The sequence below is a fragment of the Delphinapterus leucas genome, unplaced genomic scaffold (genome assembly GCF_059928025.1).
Source record: "Delphinapterus leucas isolate spDelLeu-1000000601 "Yukka" unplaced genomic scaffold, BTC_Dleu_Yukka2 spDelLeu_asBTCV2_sq40, whole genome shotgun sequence".
In the NCBI taxonomy this organism is placed as follows: domain Eukaryota; kingdom Metazoa; phylum Chordata; class Mammalia; order Artiodactyla; family Monodontidae; genus Delphinapterus; species Delphinapterus leucas.
The window spans coordinates 7,479,852-7,504,690 of record NW_028322249.1 but is presented as its reverse complement, the minus strand read 5'-3'; the positions used below and the strand labels follow the sequence as shown (position 1 = coordinate 7,504,690).

The 24,839-nt window shown below is 37.3% G+C and overlaps 1 protein-coding gene across 1 annotated transcript in view; it reads left to right on the top strand.

The window, feature by feature from the left end:
- The first annotated feature begins 972 nt into the window (after window positions 1-972).
- LOC149743974 (uncharacterized) overlaps window positions 973-24,839 on the top strand; it is a 119,231-nt gene continuing 95,364 nt past the window's right edge. The window contains exons 1-3 of the mRNA XM_089905933.1: window positions 973-1,050; window positions 2,409-2,919; window positions 9,445-9,535. Coding sequence (XP_089762059.1) covers window positions 973-1,050; window positions 2,409-2,919; window positions 9,445-9,535 — 680 coding nt within the window. The remainder of the gene's footprint in view (window positions 1,051-2,408; window positions 2,920-9,444; window positions 9,536-24,839) is intronic.

Sequence of the window (24,839 nt, the reverse complement as noted above, 5' to 3'; positions counted from 1 at the left end):
AATTATTTTGGTGCCTTCACTTGGAGCTTGGGAGCTTGCAGATGGGCCTGCCTGTCGAAAAAAGAGTGAAATCTTCAAGTCAAGAGAGAGCTTGCAGACTAGGCTGAAGGATTGTGTTTGCTGAAAAAGATTCCAGGGGGAGCTGATTCCTTCTCTGGTGTGTGGATCTGAGGCACTTGCAAGAAAAGAGAACGCTTGCCTTATGCTTAGTTCCCCCGTTCCCTGGGCTGGGAAGGAAAGGAACTGAATGCCAGCATTAGCAGTGTGGGTTGGGACCAAAACCATTCAGAGAAAACTCTGTCATTTTCCTCTAATTTGCAAATTGCAGCTATTCATGTTGGATTGAACAGCTGAGGGAAAAGAGCCCCCAGTTTTCACCTGCATTTATTGAGAAGAGGCTGGTAGTAGGAGGGATGCACCAACTTGTAGCTTGTGCTGCAAGCTGGATATAAGCTTGGTGTGAGCATCCTGGTTAACCACTGCCCATGTTCAAATATACAGAGATAGATTCCAACAATCTCTTCCCGCAGCCTTATTTTTGCGTGTGATCTTAGAAGCTCCTGGCATGTAAGTCCAGTCCCCAGTTTCCCAGCCTCTGTAAACCTGCAAAATGAATAGAGAGAATAGTGGAACACAGACCCATTGTTCAAAGACACAGTCACTTTAGGGAAAGAGGAAAAGAACGGGTAGGTGAATCTTCTCTGGGATTGCAGGGTTCAGCTCAATGAAGACGGTCCTGTATAAAAGAAACTTCTCTAAATGGTTGAATTCTTAGCTCTCCAGAGATCTGAGTTTTCTTTTCCCCAGTCCCTGTGGGTTGCTGTGGGGAATGTGCCAAACCTATCATTTGAGATAAAAAGTTATGGTGAGGTAAGCTTCTAGGCTGGGGGAAGGAAGACTTAGTGACTGAAATGGGGGATGCTAAGCACTGGGGGGCAGGAAGGAAGAAGGAGCTAGTAATGGATGTAACAAATGCTGCAGCTGCCGGCAAAGCCTGGATTGAAGTTCCTTCCTGAAAATGAGGACCCGGGCAAGAATGACCACTCAGATGTAAACAGTGTCTCTGACTGGGAATTCTCATCTGCCTGCCGGTGGGCCAGAGCTGAGCAAGTCCTTTCTCTCCTCTGTATGCACACTGAATTGGTTAGTAAGTGACGTGTCAGAGGACAGGAATCATATTCAGTGGATCTTTCAAATCCAGGAGTTTGAGGCTAATGAAATTAGTGTGTGGCCAGGGCTCTGCCAACTAGAATTAAGTCACTGCAGCCACACTGCAATGCATTTTCAGCCTGAAGGGAGCATCAGGGAGGAATTTCGGGAGATTTGTTTCTGAGCCTGTACAAAATAATACTCATAATGCTAAGAAAGATTAAATGTAAATTAATATTGACTACGAGTAACATATTTAAAAAATAATCGCCGAGTGGGGGATGGCTTAAAGTGGAGAGATTATATAATATGGTGTCCAAAGAATAAATCTCCCCTGACCACTGTTTCATGGGCTATAAGTAAGATATATTACAATGGAAAGTAATGGGAACGTTTTTAGTCAAGGCTTCTCTGCTATTGACTTGAGAGCAAATACTCTGAGAGTATAAATTACTCTTGCTATGTGCTGACTCTGAATGAACAATATTTCATGTGCAGTGACATGGTCTAAGCTATAGACTTGGAATTGAATGGCATCTGTTTCAATTGTTTTGTTCTCTCAAGAGCAACTAGATAGAAAAAAGTGGTCAATTTGACCCTTGTGGGAGCGTGTTGCAAATCTAAACCTGTGTCCCTCATACCATAAATGAAATACATTTGTAAATTTGTAAGTGTTTTCTTTCTGTTCATTGATGCTTGAGTATAATCTCAAACTTTGGGAGCAACATTTTATACATAAGTAGTTGGTTTTCTTCCTTTCTTCTTTCTCTTTCTCCTCTCTCTCCCTCTCTCTGTTTCTATCTCTCTCTCTTTCTCCATCTTATGTAATTGGATAGAACTGGGCACCTAGGATGATGTGGTGTTACTATAGTGGGATTTTTTTTTTTTAAAAAAACAACTCTAACTTACCCTTTTAAAAATTTCATAAATACAGGTGTCAGTGCCATTTGGAATAGTCTCTATAACAATTTCTGTCTCCACATTTACTGTGTTTCAGCAAATTTACCTAATAGATGGTGAGTGAGCAATTTTTAAAGGGGCATTTTTTAGAAGAGCGGAGAGGGAAGGAATAGAGACAGGCACATACTGTATTTGAAGTTACCTCCACGTGTATTTTATGTATGTATACCCACACAATTAAGAAGTCTTTGGATGTTTTATCTTCAAGAATAATTCAGATAATGGATTACTTGAATATCATAAACATTTAGGGTTTAACAGATTTGTTACATATAGACGTTGTATCACGGATTTAAAAGACCATAGCCAGCGGGCAGCGGCGGGCGGAGCGACCGAGGGGCGGCGCGGGCTGGGCGGCGGGTGCGGGGGTCCGTGCTTCCTCGCGGTGGAGGGCTGGGGTTCGCCGAAGACGCCGGGTTGCGCCGCGTTGCCAGGTTACCGAGCGCGTGCCCCGCGCCCGCTCTTCCGCCCGGGCCGCCCTCGGCGCCGCCTTAGCCGCGGTGCGGGCTGCGCGGGGCGCCGGTTCCGCGGAAGCCTGGGTCGGGCGCTGCGTGCGGGACTCTCGTCGCTCGTGGACGGGGCGCGAGCGCGCGGGGGACGTAGGGCGCCGACCTGGGCCTCCCCGGCGCTCCGGCTCCGCTCAGGGCGCCCGCTCAGGGGCCTCCGGCGCGAGGCCCCCTTTGTGGTCAAGATGGCGGCGCCCAGGCGGGCGGCGCCGAGGTGAGCTGGAGTCGGGCCCGGAGAGGGGCGAGTCTGCCACGCCCAGGACTTGGACCCCGGGCAGGTCTCCCGTCTCCCGCGGAGCGGCAGGTGAGTGGGCGCGGCCGCGCGTAGGTCCCTCTCGTGGGGTGGTCAGCTCTCCGTGCGTCCGCAGACTTCTGTCGTCTGATAGTCAGATCTGGGGTGGCCCAGGTTGGAGGCGAGGGTGCTTGATTGGGGAAACCTGAGGGGTTTAAGGACTCTATTGGGATCGTTTCAGACCCCAGCAAGAAGCTGAGCAAGTTTCCTCCTGACTCTCTTCCCGGCTAAGTTTTCTCCCTTCTCTGAAGGCGCCAGCTTTTCTGAATCACCTTGTTACCCGGGAGGATACAGTTGGTGGTTCTGACCGTGGAACGGAGGACCTGGCGCGGGGAAGCCTGAGCTGGTTCTAGTTACTTTGTTTGCAAAGCACTTGTCTTGTCTTTGGAATCTTTGTGTATGTAACCAACGTTGGGAAGAGCCAGCGTTTTCTCCTCCAAAACACTGTGAGGGGTAACTTTATACGTAAGAAACAAGATGGCGTTCACATCCGTCTCTTTTCCAACCACTGAGTTTTGGTTGTGTTTCCTTTCTTTAAGTTTGTCTCGTTCTGAAGTGATAACAAACAAACAAACAAAAAGACCATAGCCAATTACACAACGTATACTCTAGTCTCAGTCCTGCCATTAATTAGCTTAAGTCATTTAATTTTTCTAGGCCTCATTTTTCTCGTGTGATGTTTTTTCTTTGAAAAAGTATAGTTTCTAGAAGTCTCTAATCTCTGTGTCATAGTTCAGCTTGGAGAAAACCTGTTCTTATCCAAACTCCATGACATTGTATTTCCAGCTCCAACTTTGGACTTTGAGTGAGTTGGGGGCAACTTTTTCAGGATATTTTCACACAGCTTTTTTAGTTAATACCAGTCTAGCTGACTTGTCATACTCAGACTTTCTTCCATATTCTTTTACCAGTGTGTTCCTTAGTCATATATATAAAGACTGTTGTGGGCAAAATGACCTCCTGGGTCAGCTTACTGCATGGTCATCGACACAGGGCAGGGAGTAAGATTCTGTGGATTTTACAGAAGCAGATACAGGTTTCATTATCCATGTCCTCTCCCCTTTCATCTTACAAAAACAGCAGGCTTTTCTTGGAGAACTGCCAGATAATGCCATCCTGCCTCCTCACGGGCCCCGGGGATGAACTCCAGTAAAGCAGGTGATTGGCTCATGGGTAGGCATCTGACCTCGGCTGAGTCTATCAGACTCCTCCCCAGGACTTTTCTCTCAGAGAAAAATGGAAGAATTGTCTTTTCTCTCTGGAATTTCTAAGCTGGGGAGATATGACTCTGGGACTCCCAGTGACCATCCAGCACAAGAAGAGACTTTCTGTAAAATAAAGTCTTGCAGAGGTAAGCAGGGCTGAGCGATGGAGAGAGAGCTGGAACCCTGCTGATACTCTGGAACTTGCAGATCCAACTGTATCTGAATATGGCTGCATCCCTGAATTTCTAGTACTTGTTTGTTGAGGTGGTTGTTGTTGTTTGGTTTTTGTTTTTAAATTTCCTTTGACTATTTTGAATTTGTTTTCAGTAATGTGCATTTGAAAGCATCATAGCTAAAAGAGCTAATTTCCTACATTAATGTCAGGTTTGCTGAGTGGCATTCCTTAAGTGAAAAATAATATCCGCTATTTTCTTTAAATAAAATCCTTCTAGCTCAGGTTTGAGATACTCAAAACTCTGCCTCCTACCCCCCTCTTTTCCAACATTTACTATATCACCTTGAAGCATTTGTGACCACATCTTTCCCATCTAGACGCAGTTGAGAGAGAGAGCAAAGACTTGTGATATAAACTGCAACCTATATGCCTCCTACCTGGAAGCTTTAGAACATACTTGATTCTTGTCATTAAAGCAAATCTTCTGTTGTTGTCTCCAGGGCACAGAAGCATTTTCATGGCATAATGGAGTACAAAGTACATTAAGCCTAACTCTACTTCTCACCCTCTTTTACTTTAAATAGGCAGAAAAGAACAATCTCAAACACATTTTCCCAACAAATAAAATACATATACGATTATGTTTAGAAGACGTTTATGCAACACATAGTTAGACTGATTAATTAATGGACCTTTCGCCAATTGGCACAGTAAATATATATGTTCAATGTGCTTAATTAAAAAGAAGACAATAACATATTTTTACAGGTTAATTATCTGAGAAGAGTATTGTGCCAGCACACTTGATGCTACAGTATTTCATGTTTGACAGGTAATCTTCTTTCAGTTATATTTACTGCTAAATGTTTCTTGGATCAAGCTATTAAATTATAAGGTCAAAAGTAAAATGATACGAAATTACAATGATAAAGGGACACATATCCCACTTTATGAGAATAGAAGTTCTAATTTCTTTTCAATACTACTAGTAGTGACCACAGTACTAATTTGAGCCCTTACTATGAGCCACTGTGCCCATATGCATTTAGTTCTTACAGTAGTTCTGCAAAGGGCATATAATAATCCACACTGCAAAGCTGAAGAAAGTGATTCTCATAGCTGAAAGTCACATAGCTGGTGAGTGGCAAAGTCTAGATTCAAACTTAGAGTCGTCTGACAATGCCCAGGTTGTTGACCACTATGTACACTGCTCAACTGTTGCACCAATAAAGAAGTGCTTGAAATAATTATAGATTTGCCTACCCTGAAACTGCAGTGATTTAAAGACATCAAAGTTGCCAGTTGCTTAACCACATCTACTTACAGTAAGAAATTACATTTTATTTCATTTCTAAAACAAGATTAATTCTGCAGGCCCATAGAAACTTGAGCACACAAATCCTACCTCCAAATGAAAGATGCTTGTTTTCCACTATTCAACAGATGGCCCTGTACAGAGGCAATAAATATATAGTAGAATTTTCATTCAAATAAATGAGAAGAGAGGTTTCTTCTTGTCCTGATTCAGTGCCCATCATTATGGATTATGATGGCTCTTCCCAAACTTTACTTCATTCACTCCACTCTTTCTACAAAACTCCAGTAATGGAATCCATCATTCAGATATATGTGCAAAGCGAAAGGACTGTATTAATACAGTTGCTGAAAGTCAAGTTGATAGAGCACAGGAAATACATCCTAATAAATGCAACATTAATGTTTGTGTGGGCCTTGGAGTTAGCGGTAGAAAAATTTTCAGTTTAATGGAATATTTTGCCTCTTGCTATGGAAGTGTGGCTTAATAGTCTTGTAATTGGTCATTTACAGAATCCTCCATCTCTGGGTTTCATGCTTTCTTTACTCTGCAGCTGTTGATTCCTTCTCTTGTTCTGGATGGAAGATAGCAACGAAGCCACTTCAAAGGGCTCAGCCTGCCTTTTTGTGTTATTGTTTAGATGAAGATATTTCCATTTATTAAAGCACACTATTTAAACATTTTTATCATGTTTCAAAGTTGACTGTGTTCTGAAGGTATGAGCACAGGCAGACATAATGGGGGATGTTTTCCAGGAGAGAACATACCCTTATCAAAGGAATTATCAGAATTTTCATGTATGGATTGAGAATCAAATTCTGGAGTTAGACCTGAATTTAAATTCATACTCACAACTTATTACCAGTCTCATCTTGATCAAACGGTTACCACACTTCTCATCAATTTCCTTATCTTTGAAAGCGGAATAAGAGAAGTATGCCTGGTGGAGTTACACGTAAAGCTCATCTGATAGAATATTCATAAGGATTTTGCACAAAATATACATGGATATATTTTAGCACCGAGTTTAGCATGCGATTCGTCTTCAATACATTTAAGAGCTATTATTTTATTATTATTATGCTATCGTTAAATATCACTATTACTTAAATGTCATTATTGCTAAAATTGCTGTAAAACTACCGCAGTAACCCATGATGAATTCCCCTCTTCTGTTTCCTTTGTTTAAATGGAAAATATATATATAAATCTAGACAGAGAACACTTTAGTGATCCTATTCAGTGGAGTGAGAATTTCCATGGCACTGATTAAAACAAATCCTGAATTGCATGGACTTAAGATAGCAGAGAGGGGCTTCCCTGGTGGCGCAGTGGTTGAGAGTTTGTGACCCCATCCTGGAAGATCCCACATGCTGCGGAGCGGCTGGGCCTGTGAGCCATGGCTGCTGAGCCTGCGCGTCCGGAGCCTGTGCTCCGCAACGGGAGAGGCTGCAACAGTGAGAGGCCCGCGTACCGCAAAGAAGAAAAAAAAAAAAGATAGCAGAGAGGCTAAGAGATTTGAAGTTAGACATCCCCAGGTGTGAATCCTACTGTGACCCTCTTCTAGCTCTAGAACCTTGAGGAAGTTACTTAAACTTTCTGAGCTTCACTACTAGTTTCCTCATCTGTATCTTTTTCAGGACTATTTATCAAGCATCTTCCTGTTCTCTATGCTTGGACGTATCAATGAATAAATCAGACAAGAGCCTTTGCCTGCGTGCTCCTTCTTGCATGCTTTCTCCCTCCTTACACTCTCGTGTGGAAACGGATGTTATAAATAAATTCTGTGCTTTGTCACAAGTTGACGGGCGCTACGGGGTAAGGAAAAGGATGTGAAGCTCACTGAAGAGGCTTGGGTTGGGAGTGCTGGAGGAGTGTACAGGTAGGTTCCGATTTTAAATAGGGTAGTCAGGGTGGATTTTATAAGTTGACATTTGAGCAAAGACTTGAAGTGAGGGAGTTGTCAGAATGTATGATGGGGAGACCACTCCCTGGGAGCAAGAATAACCAGTCCCCAAACTCTAAGGCAGAAATATGCCGGGCAGCTTGGAGGAATATCAAGGAGGCCACCCTGGCTGACTTAGTCAGTGGGGAGGAAGAGACAGCAGGAGGGCTGGAGGTCGGATATGTGATGGGTTGGATTGGGTAAGTCCTGGGAGGCCATCACATGCATTGTGTCTTTTACTCTAAATGTAGGCAGCCAGGGGCAGGATTTTAGCCGAGGTGTGGCATGAACTGTCTCTTGTTTGAAAAGCATAACTCTATCTGTGGCCTTGAGGATGTGGGGAGAGAGTGGAGTCAGGGAGAATCTCGGGAGGCAACTACAGGATCCTCGAGGCCTATGCTGGTGGCCTGCACCAAGCTGCTAGCGGCTGGTAATTCTCAGAAGTGGCACATTGGGAAGGTTGTGACAGCATTTCGTGGTAGATTGAATGCAAGAATGGAAAGGAAGAGGGAGTCAAGGGTGAATTCGAGATTTAGGGCCTGGGAAACTGGAAAGGTGTGGTTACTGTCACCCAAGATGGAAAAAGTTTGGGGTAGAGCATGTTTGGGGGATTAAAGACCAGTTTTGGAGGTATAAGATTTGAGATGTTTTCGTGACGTCCAAGCAGAGATGCTGAGTACACAGTTGGATACACAAGTCTGCAGTTCTGAAGAAAGGTCTGAACTAGAGATACACTTTAATACAATGGAGATATTAAGAATAATGACATGGAAGCGCTATTTTAAAGATAAAATGAAGTCATGCAATTAGCACTCTGTCTTCTCAAAACATTGAATAACTGTTAGCTAAAATAATTACCTGAAATGAAAAAATAGTTTGTTTTGTTGTTTGCAGTAAAAGTGAATAAAATGTCACAATTATTTTAATAGTATTTGTGACACAGTAGTTTTAGTTAAGACACCATGACTACAAACATTTACAATAAACCTTTCCGTCTCCTACTTTTCACTCTGATAGGGTACTTGGAACCATATTTTGTAAGGTTTAAGTTAGTTGCCATAGGGTACCTCTTTAATTAGAAGTAATTCTGAACTGTCTAGTTCCATGCAGTTTTATATACATATATGTATAATTATTATTTTATGATTTATCAAACTCAGTTGAAAATTTGCATCACTGATATACATTAGAATTTAAGCATTTACCCAGGTATTCAAGGGAAAAAATGTACTTGTCTTGTAATTTCCATAGGGGAAATTACACATCTTCCCTTCACTTTGCAATTGAATTTGCAATTGAATGCAGGGGAAATACTATCTTACTGGTCTTTGAGTTCCCCTTAGCTATCTGCAAGTCCTTAAACAGCCTTTGTGGCTTAACCAAAATTCTCTTCCATCTTCATTCCGCTAACAGATATTGGTCTAAGCATGTACTTATACTAAAAAATGCATGACCACGTTGTCTCTACACATCTATAATTTTATGTTAACACTATCATTATGTAAGCTATACTTGAATTGTAATTATAACAGATTTTATGTCAACACACATCCATTTCTAGTGTTCATCTGGTGTTCAAGGGGAGAGCAGCATGTCGTAAATTTTATCAAAATATAACATCTGAAGAATAGAACAGAGGGTAATTGTGTAATTCTGTATTCACTCTAATTAAGTTCAGTGGAGTTGGCATAATAGAATTAAGATGAAAAAAAAAAAGACATTGAGGTACCATGGCTCCCTCTCCTAACACACCCTTTTTGTATCCGAGAGCAGAGACTCAGCACCTTTCTGTACAGAAATGGAGACAGGAAGAGGCCAGAGGATGAATGACAGGCACGAATGAGGTGGAACTTTGAAGAGCAACATGGAAATGAAATAATTCTTTTGTATTTGGTAGGTGGGGAAAATGTACCAGCGTGTATGCCTACTGGGACCACGTTTTCCAGAACAGTTAAGCCCAGTGTCAACTATGCTGTCCCACCTTCCTCGTAAGTAGGAACATACTGTTACTTGAATCTTTGCTTCCTGTTTCTTGATACCTGGTTGAGAAGATTATCACAAGAACTGCATCTTGTTAGCAAATACACTGTTTTGAAATGATTGACACTCACTGAAGAGTGGCAACTCCAAGCTTGCTCTCTCTTGATCTTGGAGTATTTAAGTCTGGAGTGCAGGAGTGGGTTATGGGGAAAGACCATTGGAATTCTTATGTCTTCAGCATAATGGTTATAGCATAATGGTTAGGAGTGTAGGTGCTGGTTCCAATCTCTGCTTTCCACTTGCTAACCATATGAGCTTGGGCAGTTTACCTGATTACCTGAACCTCAATACTCCTGCCTATAAAATGATGTTAATAATATTTCATCCCCATAGACTTGTTTTCAATGTTAAAATGAAGTCACTTACACCAAGCACTTAATACAATGCCTAGAGCATAGTAAAGTCTATTATTATTACTATTACTACTACTACTATTATTATTATTACTATCACGATGCCAGGTGCTATTTTTCCTATGCCTTATTCCATTATCTTCTGCCCTGTTCCCCCATTTCTGTCTTGTTTCTGTACAAGGGTAGGTTTGTCACAGAGCATTTTCTTTCCCTAGTGTCTGACTCTTAGTCATCAAGGTGACTGGTCCATGACCCCGGCATTCATTGCTGCTCGTTGAAGCAACCCATTTTGAGAAGGGGAGTTGGATATTGATGCCAAGTTGGGTCAAGGAGAGAGAATTTTCTCTCTTCTGCACTCAGAGAGCTAAGTGAAATATTCAGGCCTCAGAAGGAGAATCAGGCAAAGGGCAACATGCTTAATTTCATACCTTAGTGATTAAGAACAAGTCAGACAGGCTGGATTTGAACTCATTTCCGTCATGTACTGACAACGGGATCTTAGGTGCTTTTGTAACCCGTCTGAGGCTCAGTCAACATCTGAAAGAGACGAATAACATTATCAGAACCTAGTGTATAGCCTCGTTGTAATAAGTGAGTAAATCCTTTTAAAACGCTCAGCACGTTGTTTGGCATATAAACACTTAATAAAATTTAGCTTCTTTGACTACTACCGCTGCTAATATTATTAAGTAGCTGAGCAGATCCGAGGCCCATTTTTTTCTTAGATTGCACATAATCATTTGGACAACCAGCTCACATTGATCAACCGTTGCTTATATATAAACCCCCATGAACCCAAAGGTGCTTTAACTCTCTCCCAGTCAGAGCCTGTTCTGGGGGCAGAAGCAACACCGGCACTACCCCCGTCATCTTTGCCTTTATTGTCACTACACTCGCCTGCCGTACTGAGCACTTTCTGTTTGCCAGGCACCAAATTTAGCCCTGCGTATGCACTATATCATGTAGTTCTCACACTCCACTCAGGTGGGAGACATTATCGTCATCCCCAGTTTTCAGGTAAAGACGCTGAGGTGTTGGAAAGGTAAGAAACTTGACCCACAGCAAGAGATGGAGCCGGAGTATTCAAACCCTTCTCTCTGACCTCAAGAACCCTTAAATATTAGCATACTACTACATCCTGGTAAGAAAATCTGCTTCCAGCCACTCTGGTGAGAGTAGAAATGATTCTCAGTCCCCACATTCCTCTATTGCCCATGCCACCCTAGCCTCAGGACTAGGGGGGAAAGGAAGTGATCTCTTCAAAGAGCAGCCAAAGGGAACCTACTCCCTTCTGCCTTTTCGTAATCAACTAACCAATATTTTATTTCCTTCTTAAGAGTCCCCACATGTTCCTTTTGGTACTTAGCTTGGCCTTTTAGAATTCTGACATTCTGTACGTGACTCATCCACTGTATTTCATGTTAATTTATTGAGGTCAAGTATAGGGTCTTACTCATCCTGAAGTCCAGTTATCCCCTGTCACATCTAACTCTGTTCTCTTCTTCTTGTAGGACATCTGCAGGTATTTATTTGAATTTTGTTGAATTGTTCTCATCAATAGTACATTAAAAGTTATACAGAAAGTGCTTTCTTATAAGGAAAACCATCTAAATAGATTTCTAGCTCTTTACTTTTTATAGCACTATTGTAGAGATTTTAGATCTCCAGGTAATACTTTTTAGATTGAGTTCTTCATATCATCTTATTTTTACATATAATGATAAATCTGAATTTTCTCTATCAAACCTCCGAGACTTCGCTGGCTTGTAACTTAGCTTGTTGATTATGTGTTGTTGACTTTTCCATTTACAATGATATTTGATCCTGGTAAGGATGGGGCTGGGTGGGAAGGTACATCTTAGGGCCATAAATTGGTTTTGTAGAGAACTAACATAAAGATCTAAAGCCTCATCATATTTCTGCAGAACTCATGAATCATTTTATTATAATTCCATTCATTCAGGGAGTATAAAACCATTTTCCAATTGTTATTCCTAATTTGTTCATCTTCTCTTCCTTAGTCTTAGTGAGAAGAGAGCAGGCTGAATGGAAGAAAGTCATTATGACCACTGGGGCCCCTAGGGTAGGCATCAGTCCCAGAGTTTTGTTTTCATCTCTCTGCTATTAATATTGGCTAATGTCTTGAGTGCTTACTTGGTGCAAATTACTTAGCCGACCATGGCAAATGGATTGTGTCATTTCATCCCCTGATAGTCATACAATTAATGTATGTATTATTATGATATCCCATAATGCATACATGGAACAGAGCCTCAGAAGTAGTTATTTGCTCACCAAAATATGGTAGATGTGGAATTTGGACTCAGGTCTGATAGACTCCTAAATCACTCCTAGTGATTTTTACCACTAAATTAAAGTTGTATACCTCTGGAGAGTAGATAGTTTCTAAAATTTCCTCAGCTCTAACGTTTTATAATTAAATTTTTGTCTGATGGCAAGCTTAACAGTTAAGATGGGTAGGAAGGAATGCCAGCCTGTTGAATGGAATTTCCCTGAAATAAGCCTGTTTTATGACACCAGTTCACTCATTCATTCACTCAGCATGTATTGAATGTTTGCTCTGTGCAAAGGCATTTTAAGCATCACAGTGGAGTGAGCGCCCCTTCCATAGACTCTCCTGCAGCACTCAGAGAAGTCTTGGACTGGTTTGCCTGTTATGGAATGGGGCTTGGTGATAGAAGCCTGGTTTGTCCTCCACTGATATAACTAAGACATACTCATATGAGTTTATAGGCATCTTGAAGCCGTGGGATAGTAACACACATGAATCTTACCATTTTTGCCTGGGATTAATGATATAAAGGCTTTGGATTTGGGTATGGAAAATGGGTGCAATTATGGGCGTGTTGGTTCTACATATATATGGACATCACGTGTCATCAGCCTGCAGCTACCTGCCATTCCTCACTACTTCTTTTCACAAACCAAACAAGTACCTTCTTATCTCTCCTGTGGATAAGCTCTTGACAGTGGCACTAGGGCCTCCCTCAATAAGTACATCATTGGCTAAACCAGTGCTTTCTCAGATATGCTCATTGAACAGCCCTTAAGGTGGATTGACATTCCACTGCCTAGAATAGAATATGGTGTTCTTTAGAAATCGGGGGGAAAAAATAGGCCACCAGATGTACTTTCTTTACTTTAAATTGTTTTTATATATATATATATATATATATATATATATGAACAATTGTTATATATGTGTATGTATACTTGTTCATATATATGAATGATTTAAAATTGAAGATATATATATATATACACACACATATATATATGTATATTTAAATTTTGGCTTCTGTTAGCAAGTAGTAAATTAAATGATTAGCAGATCCATACTGCAGGGAAATAACCAATCAGATTTCATTCAATAGCTTGCTTTTTTGCAGATTTATGGTTGTGATTTTATATCTGCAGGTATGTTTGCTGAAGAAAATATTTCTACCACTTTACGCAAAATTAAATTCATTTAATACCAATGCGGCATGTCTCAAATGTCTTAATACAGTTTTAATCTTTAATCGCATCAGAAGTATGGAATTAGAAACATACCCCAAAATCATTTGAAGATATAATTACTTTCATTTCCCTTATACTTTTGAGACTTTTGAAAAATAAGTATTTAGTTGTACTTATCTGTTTCTGTCTCTCTAAGGATAGCAAACACTGAAACACAATTATTTTTAAAAGTCAATATTAAAAGTATATTGTCCAAGATGATCAAAACTAAGGAAGTGGCAAAGAAATTCAAAAATTTAAACTTTCAAAGGGTGCTTTTTTTGTGAATGTGTAGTACTTGTTCTTCTGAAGGAATTAATCTTTTTAAAAATTTAATTAACTTATTTTTTATTGAAGTATACTTGGTTTACAGCATTGTGTTAATTACTGCTGTCCAGCAAAGTGACTCTGTTATACATATGTATATACATTCTTTTTCATATTCTTTTCCATTATGGTTTATCACGGGATATTGAATATAGTTCCCTGTGCTATATAGTAGGACCTTGTTGTTTAGCCAATCTATATATACCAGTTTGCATCTGCTAATCCCAAACTCCCAGTTCATCCCTCTCCCACCTGCTTCCCCCTTGGCAGCCACCAGTCTATTCTCTATGTCTCTGATTCTGTTTCTGTTTCATAGATAGGTTCATTTGTGTCATATTTTAGATTCCACATATAAGTGGTATCATGGCATTTGTCTTTCTCTTTCTGACTTACTTTGCTTAGTATGATAATCTCTAGTTGCATCCATGTTGCTGCTGCAAACGGCATTATTTCATTCTTTTTTTTATGGCTGAGTAGTATTTCATTGTATATATGTACCACATCGTCTTTATCCATTCATCTGTTGATGGACATTTAGGTTGTTTCCATGTCTTGGCTATTGTGAATATTGCTGCTGTGAAGATCAGGGTGAATGTGTCTTTTTGAATTATAGTTTGGTCTGGATATACGCCCAGGAGTGGGATTGCTGGATCATGTGGTAGGTCTATTTTTAGTTTTCTGAGGAACCTCCATACTGTTTTCCACAGTGGCTGCACCAACTTACATTCCCACCAACAGTGTTGTAGGAGGGTTCCCTTTTCTCCACACCCTCTCCAGCATATGTTATTTGTAGACTTTTTAATGATGGCCATTCTGAGTGGTGTGAGGTGGTACCTCATGGTAGTTTTGATTTGCATTTCTTTAATAATTGGCAGTGTTGAGCATCTTTTCATGTGCCTATTGGCCATCTGTATTTCTTCTTTGGAGAAATGTCTCTTTAAGTCTTCTGCCTATTTTTTTGATTGGGTTGTTTGCTTTTGTTGTCATCAAGTTGTATGAGCTGTTTGTGTATTTTGGAAATTAAGCCCTTGCTGGTCGCATCATTTGCAAATATTTTCTCCCATTCTGTAGGTAGTCTTTTCATTTTGTTTATGGTTTCCTTTGCTGTGCAAAAGCTTGTAAGTTTGATTCTGTCCCCTTTGTTTATTTTCATTTTTATTTCTATTGTCTTGGGAGACTGACCTAAGAAAACATCGGTATGATTTATGTCAGAGAATATTTTGCCTGTGTTCTCTTCTAGAAGTTTTATGGTGTCATGTCTTATGTTTAAGTCTTTAAGACATTTTGAGTTTATTTTCGTGTGTAGATAGGTTCATTTGTGAAAGGATGTGTTCTAACTTCACTGGTTTATATAAGGCTGTCCAACTTTACCAACACCACTTGCGGAAGAGACTGTCTCTTTCCCATTATATATTCTTGCCTCCTTTGTCAAAGATTAATAAGTGAGGTGTGTGGGTTTATTTCTGGGCTCTGTATTCTGTTCCATTGATCCATATGTCTGTTTTTGTGCCAATACCACGCTGTTTTGATTACTGTGACTTTGGAGTACTGTCTGAGTCTGGGGTGGCTATGCCTCCAACGTTGTTCTTTTTCTTCAGGATTGCTTTGGCAATTCTGGGTCTTTTATGGTTCTGTATGAATTTTAGGATTATTTGTTCTAATTGTGTGAAAAATGTCATGGGTAATTTGATAGGGATCGCGTTAAATCTGTAGATTGCTTTGGGTAGTATGAGCATTTTAACAATATTAGTTCCTCCAACCCAAGAACATGAGATGTCTTTCCATTTCTTTGAATCATCTTCACTTTCCTTTATTAATGTCTTACAGTTCTCAGCATATAAGTCTTTTGCCTTCTTGGTGAGGTTTATTCCTAAGTATTTATTTTGGGGGTTGTGATTTTAAAAGGCATTGTTTTTTTACGTTCCCTTTCCGATATTTCATTGTTGCCATAAAGAAATGCCACCAATTTCTGTATGTTAATCTTGTATTCTCCTACCTTGCTGAATTCGTTTATCAGTTGTAGTAGTTTTCATGTAGAGTCTTTAGGGTTCTCTATATATAGAATCATATCATCTGCATCTAATGACAATTTTACCTCTTCCTGAAGGAATTAATCTTGAAGTTCTACTAAGACTTTTGGGATACCTGTTTTAATGAGCCATTACTTCCTGCCTGAGATTGCACTATGCACCAGAGATTCTAGAATTAGCATAATAAAACTAATAATGCAAACAACAGCAACAAATCTTCACAAACCTTCCTTGCAAGGAGGTAAAGTCCACTGGAAAAACAGACAAGTGAAACACACATTCAAAATGGCAGTGATTCTCAAACATTTATGTGCTGAAAAATCATGACAAGCATGATAACCAGGGCAATTACTAGACCCCTTCTCCAGCTGGTCAGGTGTAAGGTCCTGTAACTCAATTTTTGGTGAATGCCTCCAGGAGAGTCTGAGACAGATGTTCTCAGTTGTCGTCAACCTTTAGTGTGCATCAGTGTGCATATCTAACTTTTCTTGGTTGACACTGGGGTCCCCCTTCTCCCTGCCAGCCTGTAGCTCTCACTTCAAGGAGCTCAGCTGGTGGTCCACTCTATTGCAGGCTATTCTACAAGTTCCGGACGCCAAGGGAGATTGTCCTCTTGCTGACCCTTCTTCATGGCCCTCCAACCCAGACTTACTTATCCAAGAGCCATATTTAACTCCTTTCAGCAGCCACTCTTCCAAGAAAAGGAGCAGCAAAAGTCCACAGTTCCCAGGCAGAGACCTGTGAGGAGAAGACTTGAAGGTAGGGGAGGGGCAGAGGGGTGAAGATAGAGGATATTCCCCTTGAACTCCTGCAAGTCATGACTAAAGTAGCTCTTTGTGGCATTGGATTTGCTTTAAACAATTAAAAATCAGACTATTGACTAGCACACAAATATTTATAAAATATACAAATAAAACTATTGATATCTTTGAAGCCCATTTTTAAACAAAAGGAACATTTTTAAATGTGCCAGGATATAAATTATGGGTACCTCAGGATTATTATAACTTTTCTATAACATTTTATTAGATCTTTATGGTGTTTTTAAAAATGTTGGCCACTGATATTTGAAATTTGATAGGTATTTATAAAGTTTCCTCAAAGGATTCTTATGACAGCTAAATTTTTTGACTATTTAGACAGACACTTTTGGCTGGCTACTCGGTAAAGTACCACGTGCTGTGATTATTACTTTTTGTGCTTTCCAAGTCAACACCCAGATGCCTGTGAACCTGACCTGCACAGAGTAGTTATTTTGGTTCTTTAAACTGCCTGCCAGACGGTTGCAGTAGCTTTTTCATATGGGCAGATGGCCACTCCAGAACAAATCAAAATATAATATTTGGTCTCTGAACTTACTTCTGAATTCAAATCTTTGAATATGAATGCTAACTCAGATTGAATTTTGGGTTTGACTAATTGTTTTGATGTTCTTAGGCAGTTTTCATGAAACATATTTGATCAAATAACTTAATATGGACTTCACTTCTTATTAGTTGTATAATGTCCCTTCTGGTGTGTTAAATGCAATAAAAATTTGAGCATATATACTAATATGTAGCTCCTACCCAGCATATGATGAACAAAATATGTATTAACAAGAGACATCAATCCATTTCTGAGGTTATGCACGTAGTTTACTGTTGAAATGCGGTAAAACTTTAAAATTTGTAATTTCTGGTCAGAGTTTATGAGAAACATGAATATGAGCAAGATAGGTAAATTTAGTGTTTTTTTAACAAGGTAGGTATGGCACAGACTTCAAACTATAACACAGATTTCAAGCAAACAAGGGTAATTACATTGATTTAAGCAGTTCTTTCCCATTTATTCATATATTTTTTGTCTTAATTCAGACCTAGCTTAATTCACCCCTCCCTCCCTCCCTCCCTCCCTCCTTTCCTCCCTCTCTCCCTTCCTTCCTTCCTTCCTTCCTTCCTTCCTTCCTTCCTTCCTTCCTTCCTTCCTTCCTTCCATCTTTCCTTCCCTTTCTTCTGTTCTGCCTTTCTTTCTCCTATCTCTTTAAACTGCAGTCCTGAGTAAAATGGATGGTTTCAGATTAACCTAATTAATTACAACTAAATAGCCACTTATGTCATTAACCCAGGATACTTCCCTGGGCTACTCAGATCGAAATGTAGGTTTCATATTTTCAATGGAACAATGTTTGTTAGAAAATATATTTCATATTATAATCTTTATAATGAGAAAAATGCTAATTAAAACCAAAACCATTAGTCACCTGTAAGATTTGAAATATATGAAAAGTTTGATAACACTCTGTTGGTGAGGCTAAGGAGGAAAAAGCAGTCTAATATCTTGTTTTTCAAAATGTAAAATGGGACAACATCCATGGAGAAGATTTTATCAATATCTAACAAAATCATAGCTGTATTTGGCCTTTGATCTATCAATCCCTCTTCCAGGAATCTGTTCCAAAGATCCAAAAAATGACATGTATCAAATGTTCTTCAATGTAACATTATTGGTACTAGTAACAAAATTGAAATCACCCTCAAAATCCAAAATTCTAACACCAAAATCCAACAGTTATATAAACTGCAATATATCTACACAGTGGATTACTATGTACTTGCGCAAAGCAGTTGGGAAGATCTCTACAAAATGGATTAAATGGATTATATATTGTATATTTTGGAGTATAAATTGTTAAGTGATAAAAGGAAGTTGCAGAAAACTGTGTATAGTATGTCACCTTTTGTGTAAGATACCCTCCCTTCCTTCCTTCCTTCTTTCCATCCTTCCTTCCACCCCTTTCTCTCTCTTTCATCTCTGTTTCTTTTCTTTATTATTTCACAGTTTGTGCTTTTTTTTTATATTTGCAAAAATAAATAAGGGAAGGAGAGAAGAAAAACTCATAAAAATTGTTCCCTATAAGGTAACTGTCTCTCCATTCTTAAAAGTGAGACGTTGAAATCGTCTACTATTATTGCACTTCTGTCTATTTTTCTAGTCAATTCTGCCAGTGTTTGTTTTATATATTTAGGTGCTCTGATGTTGCATGAATATATATTTGTAATTGTTATATCTTCCTGGTGATTTGACCTTTTATCATTATATAATGTCCTACTTTGTTTTTGTGATAGTTTTTTGTTCAAATTGACAGTAAATTTTAAGCATAATTAACTGTCATTAGCACAAATTCATGAACTGTATCTTCGCTTTTCTCATTTTTTGAAACCTTATATTTATAATCATAGTTATTTATATTTGATAAATAAAATTATTTATAAAGAATTCAAGTTATAAGTAAATGGAAATGTATCATTCAATTTTTGTTTTCTTGCTAGTGGAGGACATTAAGCAAAACTAAGATTTTTAATTCATAAATATGGTAATAAAATTGAACATGTATTTAAAGTATTGAAATAGTATAACTGAAGAATAAAAGAAACATTATAATAAATGCTTTATTATCATTAATGTTAAATTCTTTTGATTACTGATTTTAATTGAAGATTTTAAAAATACACTAAAAAAATAAAAATACATTATAAATATATTTGCATTATAAATCTATATTTAAAACTTGTAAATGTTGATAGAACTAATTGTCCTGTTGAATAATGGAACAGAGTTCCTCATCTAATTATTTAATTTTTATGATCCTTGTGAAATAACAGTTAACTATTTGAAACGTGCTATTCATTTTTGTATGTGTTTTACAGAAAGAAATTGTATTCTGTCATAGCTTACATTTCTAAATTCAAAAAGGCAAATATTTCAAGGCCTTTATTATCTTGATCATTTTGACACATTTAAAAATCATCCAATTTTAACAAAGATGTCCTTACCAGGAAATGGTAAGTTCTACTGACAAGTTAAAACAAATGATCAATTATTATTTTTAATTATATTTGTTGCTGGGAAAAAGAAATTGTAGAAAACTAGTCAGAGAAGAAGGATTATATCCTTTAATTTGTAATAAATTGATTTGTAAAGACGGGTGATGTGATGCCTAGCTGTGAAAATAAGTAACATGACAAGTAAATATTAAAGCCATGGAAGTGATCTAAAAATACCTGGATAATTATTGCAGATTATATAAATGTGGGTTTCTGGGGTAGGATTGGAGGTACCAGCCACTTTCCACTGGAAACAAAGCTTCAGTGACTTATATTCTATTGCCAGAAGAACTGGGGAATTTAAACATAGAAATAGAGTAATTGGATGATTTATTTCATAAGCATACATTTTTAAATGTTGCTGATGACTTTTCTTGAAAGTAAAGCCAGAAGGATTTTAAGATTCTTAACTGTAAATATTAGAAATGATTATTATAATACTTTCCATGATAAAATTATTTGAAACTTACTCTTGTATATTCCCAATGAAAGGTGATTCTTATTTTTTATTGTGGCTAATTTAATGAAATAATATTTTATACAAAACACAATTTTCCTAACTTGGAAATTATAATTAAGAACACATTTGAGTTTTGAGTGTTGTCATTTAGACTGTGGGCATTATCAGGGCACAATAATCCACTTGGTGAAAATTTAGTCTAGTTGAAGGCCAATTATTTTACTTCCTTGTAATTCACATGATATGTCCTTGCAAATAGAAGCAGCCGCTAGCCAAGTAACTAGGGAGAAACGAAGAGCCTTGGGTGGGTGATATTTCAAATTCAACAGTATAAAGCAAAGAAAAATAACACATTTTAACACATAAAAAATGCTAGAAAAAATGTTTACATGCATGATTCTAGTTTGGTAATTGCTTCTATTCTAAATTTTTTCATATCAATTCAACAATAAGCACCTTCGTATCATATAAATCACTATCACTTATAAGTAAGTAGGTTGTAGTTTTAAAGTATTTGGTTTTATCAAGTAATATATGCTCATTAAAAAAAATCACATGTTAAAGAATGTTTTATATTAAATATCAACAGAGTCAGATCACTTCTTCACTTCTAAGTCTACTCTCCAGACAAGTTCTTCACAATTGTTTATATTTTGGTTATTTCCCTTCTCAAACAATATATATTTTCTGAATTTATTAATATCAGATAACATTTATTATTCCCCCAATATCAAATATAAATATTTAACTCACTCAGGTCCTCTTCTCCAACTGTTTTAGTCAATTATGTTATTGTTTTGGTTTTTCTGTCAATTATCTTTAGTATAAACAATGTAATTAAACTCAATCATTTTTCTATAGTCCTTTAATTCAGTTTTCATACTTTATATGACAATTTTAATGCCCTTGTTTCTCTACCCAATATTCTTCACAATCTGCTTTGTGTAAGTTACATTTTTATCATAGCTCTTGGATTTTCATTCCATCCTTAAACATAGCATCTTCTTTCCGTGGCCTGAAGATTGACTCAAAATTGAAAGTAAATAAACAATATTTTCATCATTATGGTTGCAATTGAGCAATAAAATACCAATTATCTTCCCATCTTTAGGAGTTCAAATCCAAATGCCCCTTGAGGGAGAATGTTAGGCTGAAAGGATTTCCTCAGTTGGTAAAAAATCATTTAAAATTATATTTGGAAAATAATTTCCATCCTCAGTTTCTGTCATTTTTGGAGGTTATATTGGCCATTTAAAAATTGCATGTACTGCTTTTATTCTCAACATTTTTCAGTTCTAAATCATGCTTATCATTATGTTCTACTACCTTTATTTCTAAAAAGTACCTGTAATGATCTCCACTGGAATTTTATTACCTTCTCTGTTGGGTTTTCTCTTTGTTTTTCTTTTATCATAACTTTCTTTTGCTTAATTTACATATTAGTTTCTTTTCTTCCCTTAAGCTCATAATGAAAGATCTTCATAAACTCTGAAGTTAGCAAATAACATTCTGAGTCCTAAGCACTATAGTTTTGATTTTATAGCTTAGGAATTTCTTTAATCTCCTAAAAATGAAATATTTACATATATATAGACAGTATGTGTTCCCCCAGCTGATTGGTAAATAGGACTCTCTTCTATTTAGGTCTGAACTCAAGTGGGGTATTATAGGATGAGAGGCTACACACAGTAATCTCTTTTTTTCACCTGATCATAGCAGTCTGCCTTGCTGTTGATAGCACAAGCACCAAACTGACAAAGGCTTTACTATGAATCAACATTCAGACTATTGATCTTATTTAGGATTTAAATGTTTTATTTAAATTTTTAAAAAAGTTTCATTTTGAAGTAATTGTAGATTCATTAGCAGTAATAAGAAATAATGCAGAGGGGTCTCATGTACTCATTTCCCAGTTTCTCTCAATGGCGACATCTTAGATTATAGTACAATATCACAACCAGAATACTAATTTTTATGTAAGATGTGTGACAAGTCAAGGCCCAGTTTTTTTTAACCTATCAGATTACTCTAGTACCATTGGTTTAAAAGGCTATCTTTTCTCCATTGAATTGTTCCTTTCACTTTTGTCAAAACTCATTTGGGCATATTTGTGAGTTTATTTCTGAATTTTCTGTTCTCTTCTATTGGCCTATGTGTCTATTCCTCCACTCACACCACACAGTCTTGATTACTAAATATAGTATAAGGATGAATTGGGAGATTGGGATTGACATATATACACTATTGATACTACATATAAAATGGATAACTAATGAGAACCTACTGTATAGCACAGGGAACTCTACTCAGTGCTCTGTGGTGACCTAAATGGGAAGGAAATCCAAAAAAGAGAGGATATATGTATACGTATAGCTGATTCACTTTGCTGTACAGTAGAAACTAACAAAATATTGTAAAGTGACGATACTCCAAAATAAATAAATAAAGCAGTAATTTAAAAAAGATAAAGATAAAAAATAAGGCTTAAAATTGGGTAGACTGGCTTCTTCTACTATATTCTTCATTTTCCAAATTCTTTTTGTTCTTCTAGTTCCTTTGTTCTTTTCCATATATATTTTTAAATAATCTGGTCTATACAAAAATTCTTGCTGATGTTTTGATGAGAATAGTTTTAAAGTTATATATCAATTTTGGCATAATTGAAATCCTTACTGTTATGAGCTAAATTGACTCTCCCCAAAATTTATGTGTAGAAGTCTTAACCCCCCAGACTTAACAATATGATAATGTGACTATATTTGGGATATGGTCTTTAAAGAGGTATTTAAATTAAAATGAGGTAATTAAGATGGGCTCTAATCCAACCTGATTTGCAATTAGGACAGACACACATAGAGGAAGACTCTGAAGGCACAGAGAAGAGATGGCCATTTAGGAGAAAAGAGAAGCCTTAGGCAAAATAAAACCCTGCTGACATCTTGATCATGGACTTTAATAAGCCTCCAGGATTGTGAGAAAATATATTTATTTTATTTATGCTACCCAGCCTTTGATATTTTGTTATGATGGCCCTTGCAAAACTAACAGTTACCAAGCTGAAGCTTCCAATCTATAAACACTGAATGTCTTCCATTTATTTAGAACCTCTTTGATTTTTTTCATGAGCATTTTATGTTTTTGATGACAAGTCTTGTAAATATTTGATTATTTGGATATATTTCTATATTTCATTTTTGAGTGATTATAAAAATCTCACTGCCCATAGTTAATTCCTAGCAAATAGGTTTACAATTAATATTTTATGTTTGTTTTATATCCTGTATCCTTGCTTAACTTATTAATTCTAAAAGGGTATTTTTTGAGTATATGTGTATTCCTAGACTTCAGTTTGTATATAATCATATCATCTGCGAATAGAGACAATTTTATTTCTTTCTTACCTACATATCTGTCTTTTAATTGTTTTTCTTGCCTTACTGAACTTGCTAGAACACCTCATACTATGTGAAATGAGTGCGGTGAGAGTGAATATCCTTGCCTTGTTCCTGATCTTGAGGAGGGAAATAATTCAGTCTTTCATCATTAAGTATAAGTTAACTTTGGGATTTTTGGTTTTGGTTTTCTTTTTGTTTTTGATTTCCATAGGTGCTGTTTATCAAGTGGAAGAAGTTATTCTCTATTCCTATTTTTCTGAGAGCTTTTTGTTCGTTTGTTGTTTTTACAACATGAATGGTTGTGAAATTTGTCAAACCCTTTTTCTGCATTGAATTATATGACCATGCAATTTTTTTTTCTTTAGGATTGGGTAAATTACATTGATAATTCTTGAATATTGAACAGGCTTTACATGCTGAGAATGAATATCAATTGGTAATGGTGTATAATTATTTTTATATATTGCTAATTCTATTATTAATATTTTGCTAAGGATTTCTACATTTATTTTATGATGGAAATTGGTGTGTAGTTTTCTTTTTGTGTATTGTGTTTTTCTTGTTTTGGTATTACTATAATAATACCGTCATAGCAATAGAAATAAAAATCCAGTATTTTACTTCAAAAACTGTGATCCTCATGAACAAGATCTGTGATTTCTGTCATTAAAGATGGGGGGATAGGGAACTAACAAGCCATTATTTTTAAGTTTAACACTTGTAATTTATTCTCTGGAATCATATGATCATTTATCATATGTGATTGCCAATAGGTGAATTTTACAACTACAGTAAGGGGTGGTGGGGAAGTACAAAGAGATTCTTCGAATACCAGACACAAAACTGAATTTCTGTGTAATTTAGAACAAATTGATTTAACCTAATGGAATTGAAATCTCTATGCTGTAAAATGGGAATTATGATGCCAACTATTAACAGTATTGGGGAAATCAAATGAAATAATATAAGTAACATCTTGTAAGAACATAGATTTTTTAATAAGCTCGGTGAGAAATTAACTGTATCTCTATTCTCTATCTATCATCTATAGAAATAGAAAAAAATAGAAAGATCGGTGTGGGCTGGGGATAAACAGGATTTCCACTTCCAACATCCATCATGTCCTTAAAAGAGAATGTAGACTAGGCTTTGGTGGGTTTGACAGGAAAGTCAGAATCCAAGTTGCTCATAAATATTTCACAGGAAGGACATAGATGCTGCTTAAAGTTCTTTCTGAATGGTGTTAGGTGACTTGATTCTGAAAAAGCTTTGAGCTTAGAAAAAATGAGCTTTGCGTATTGA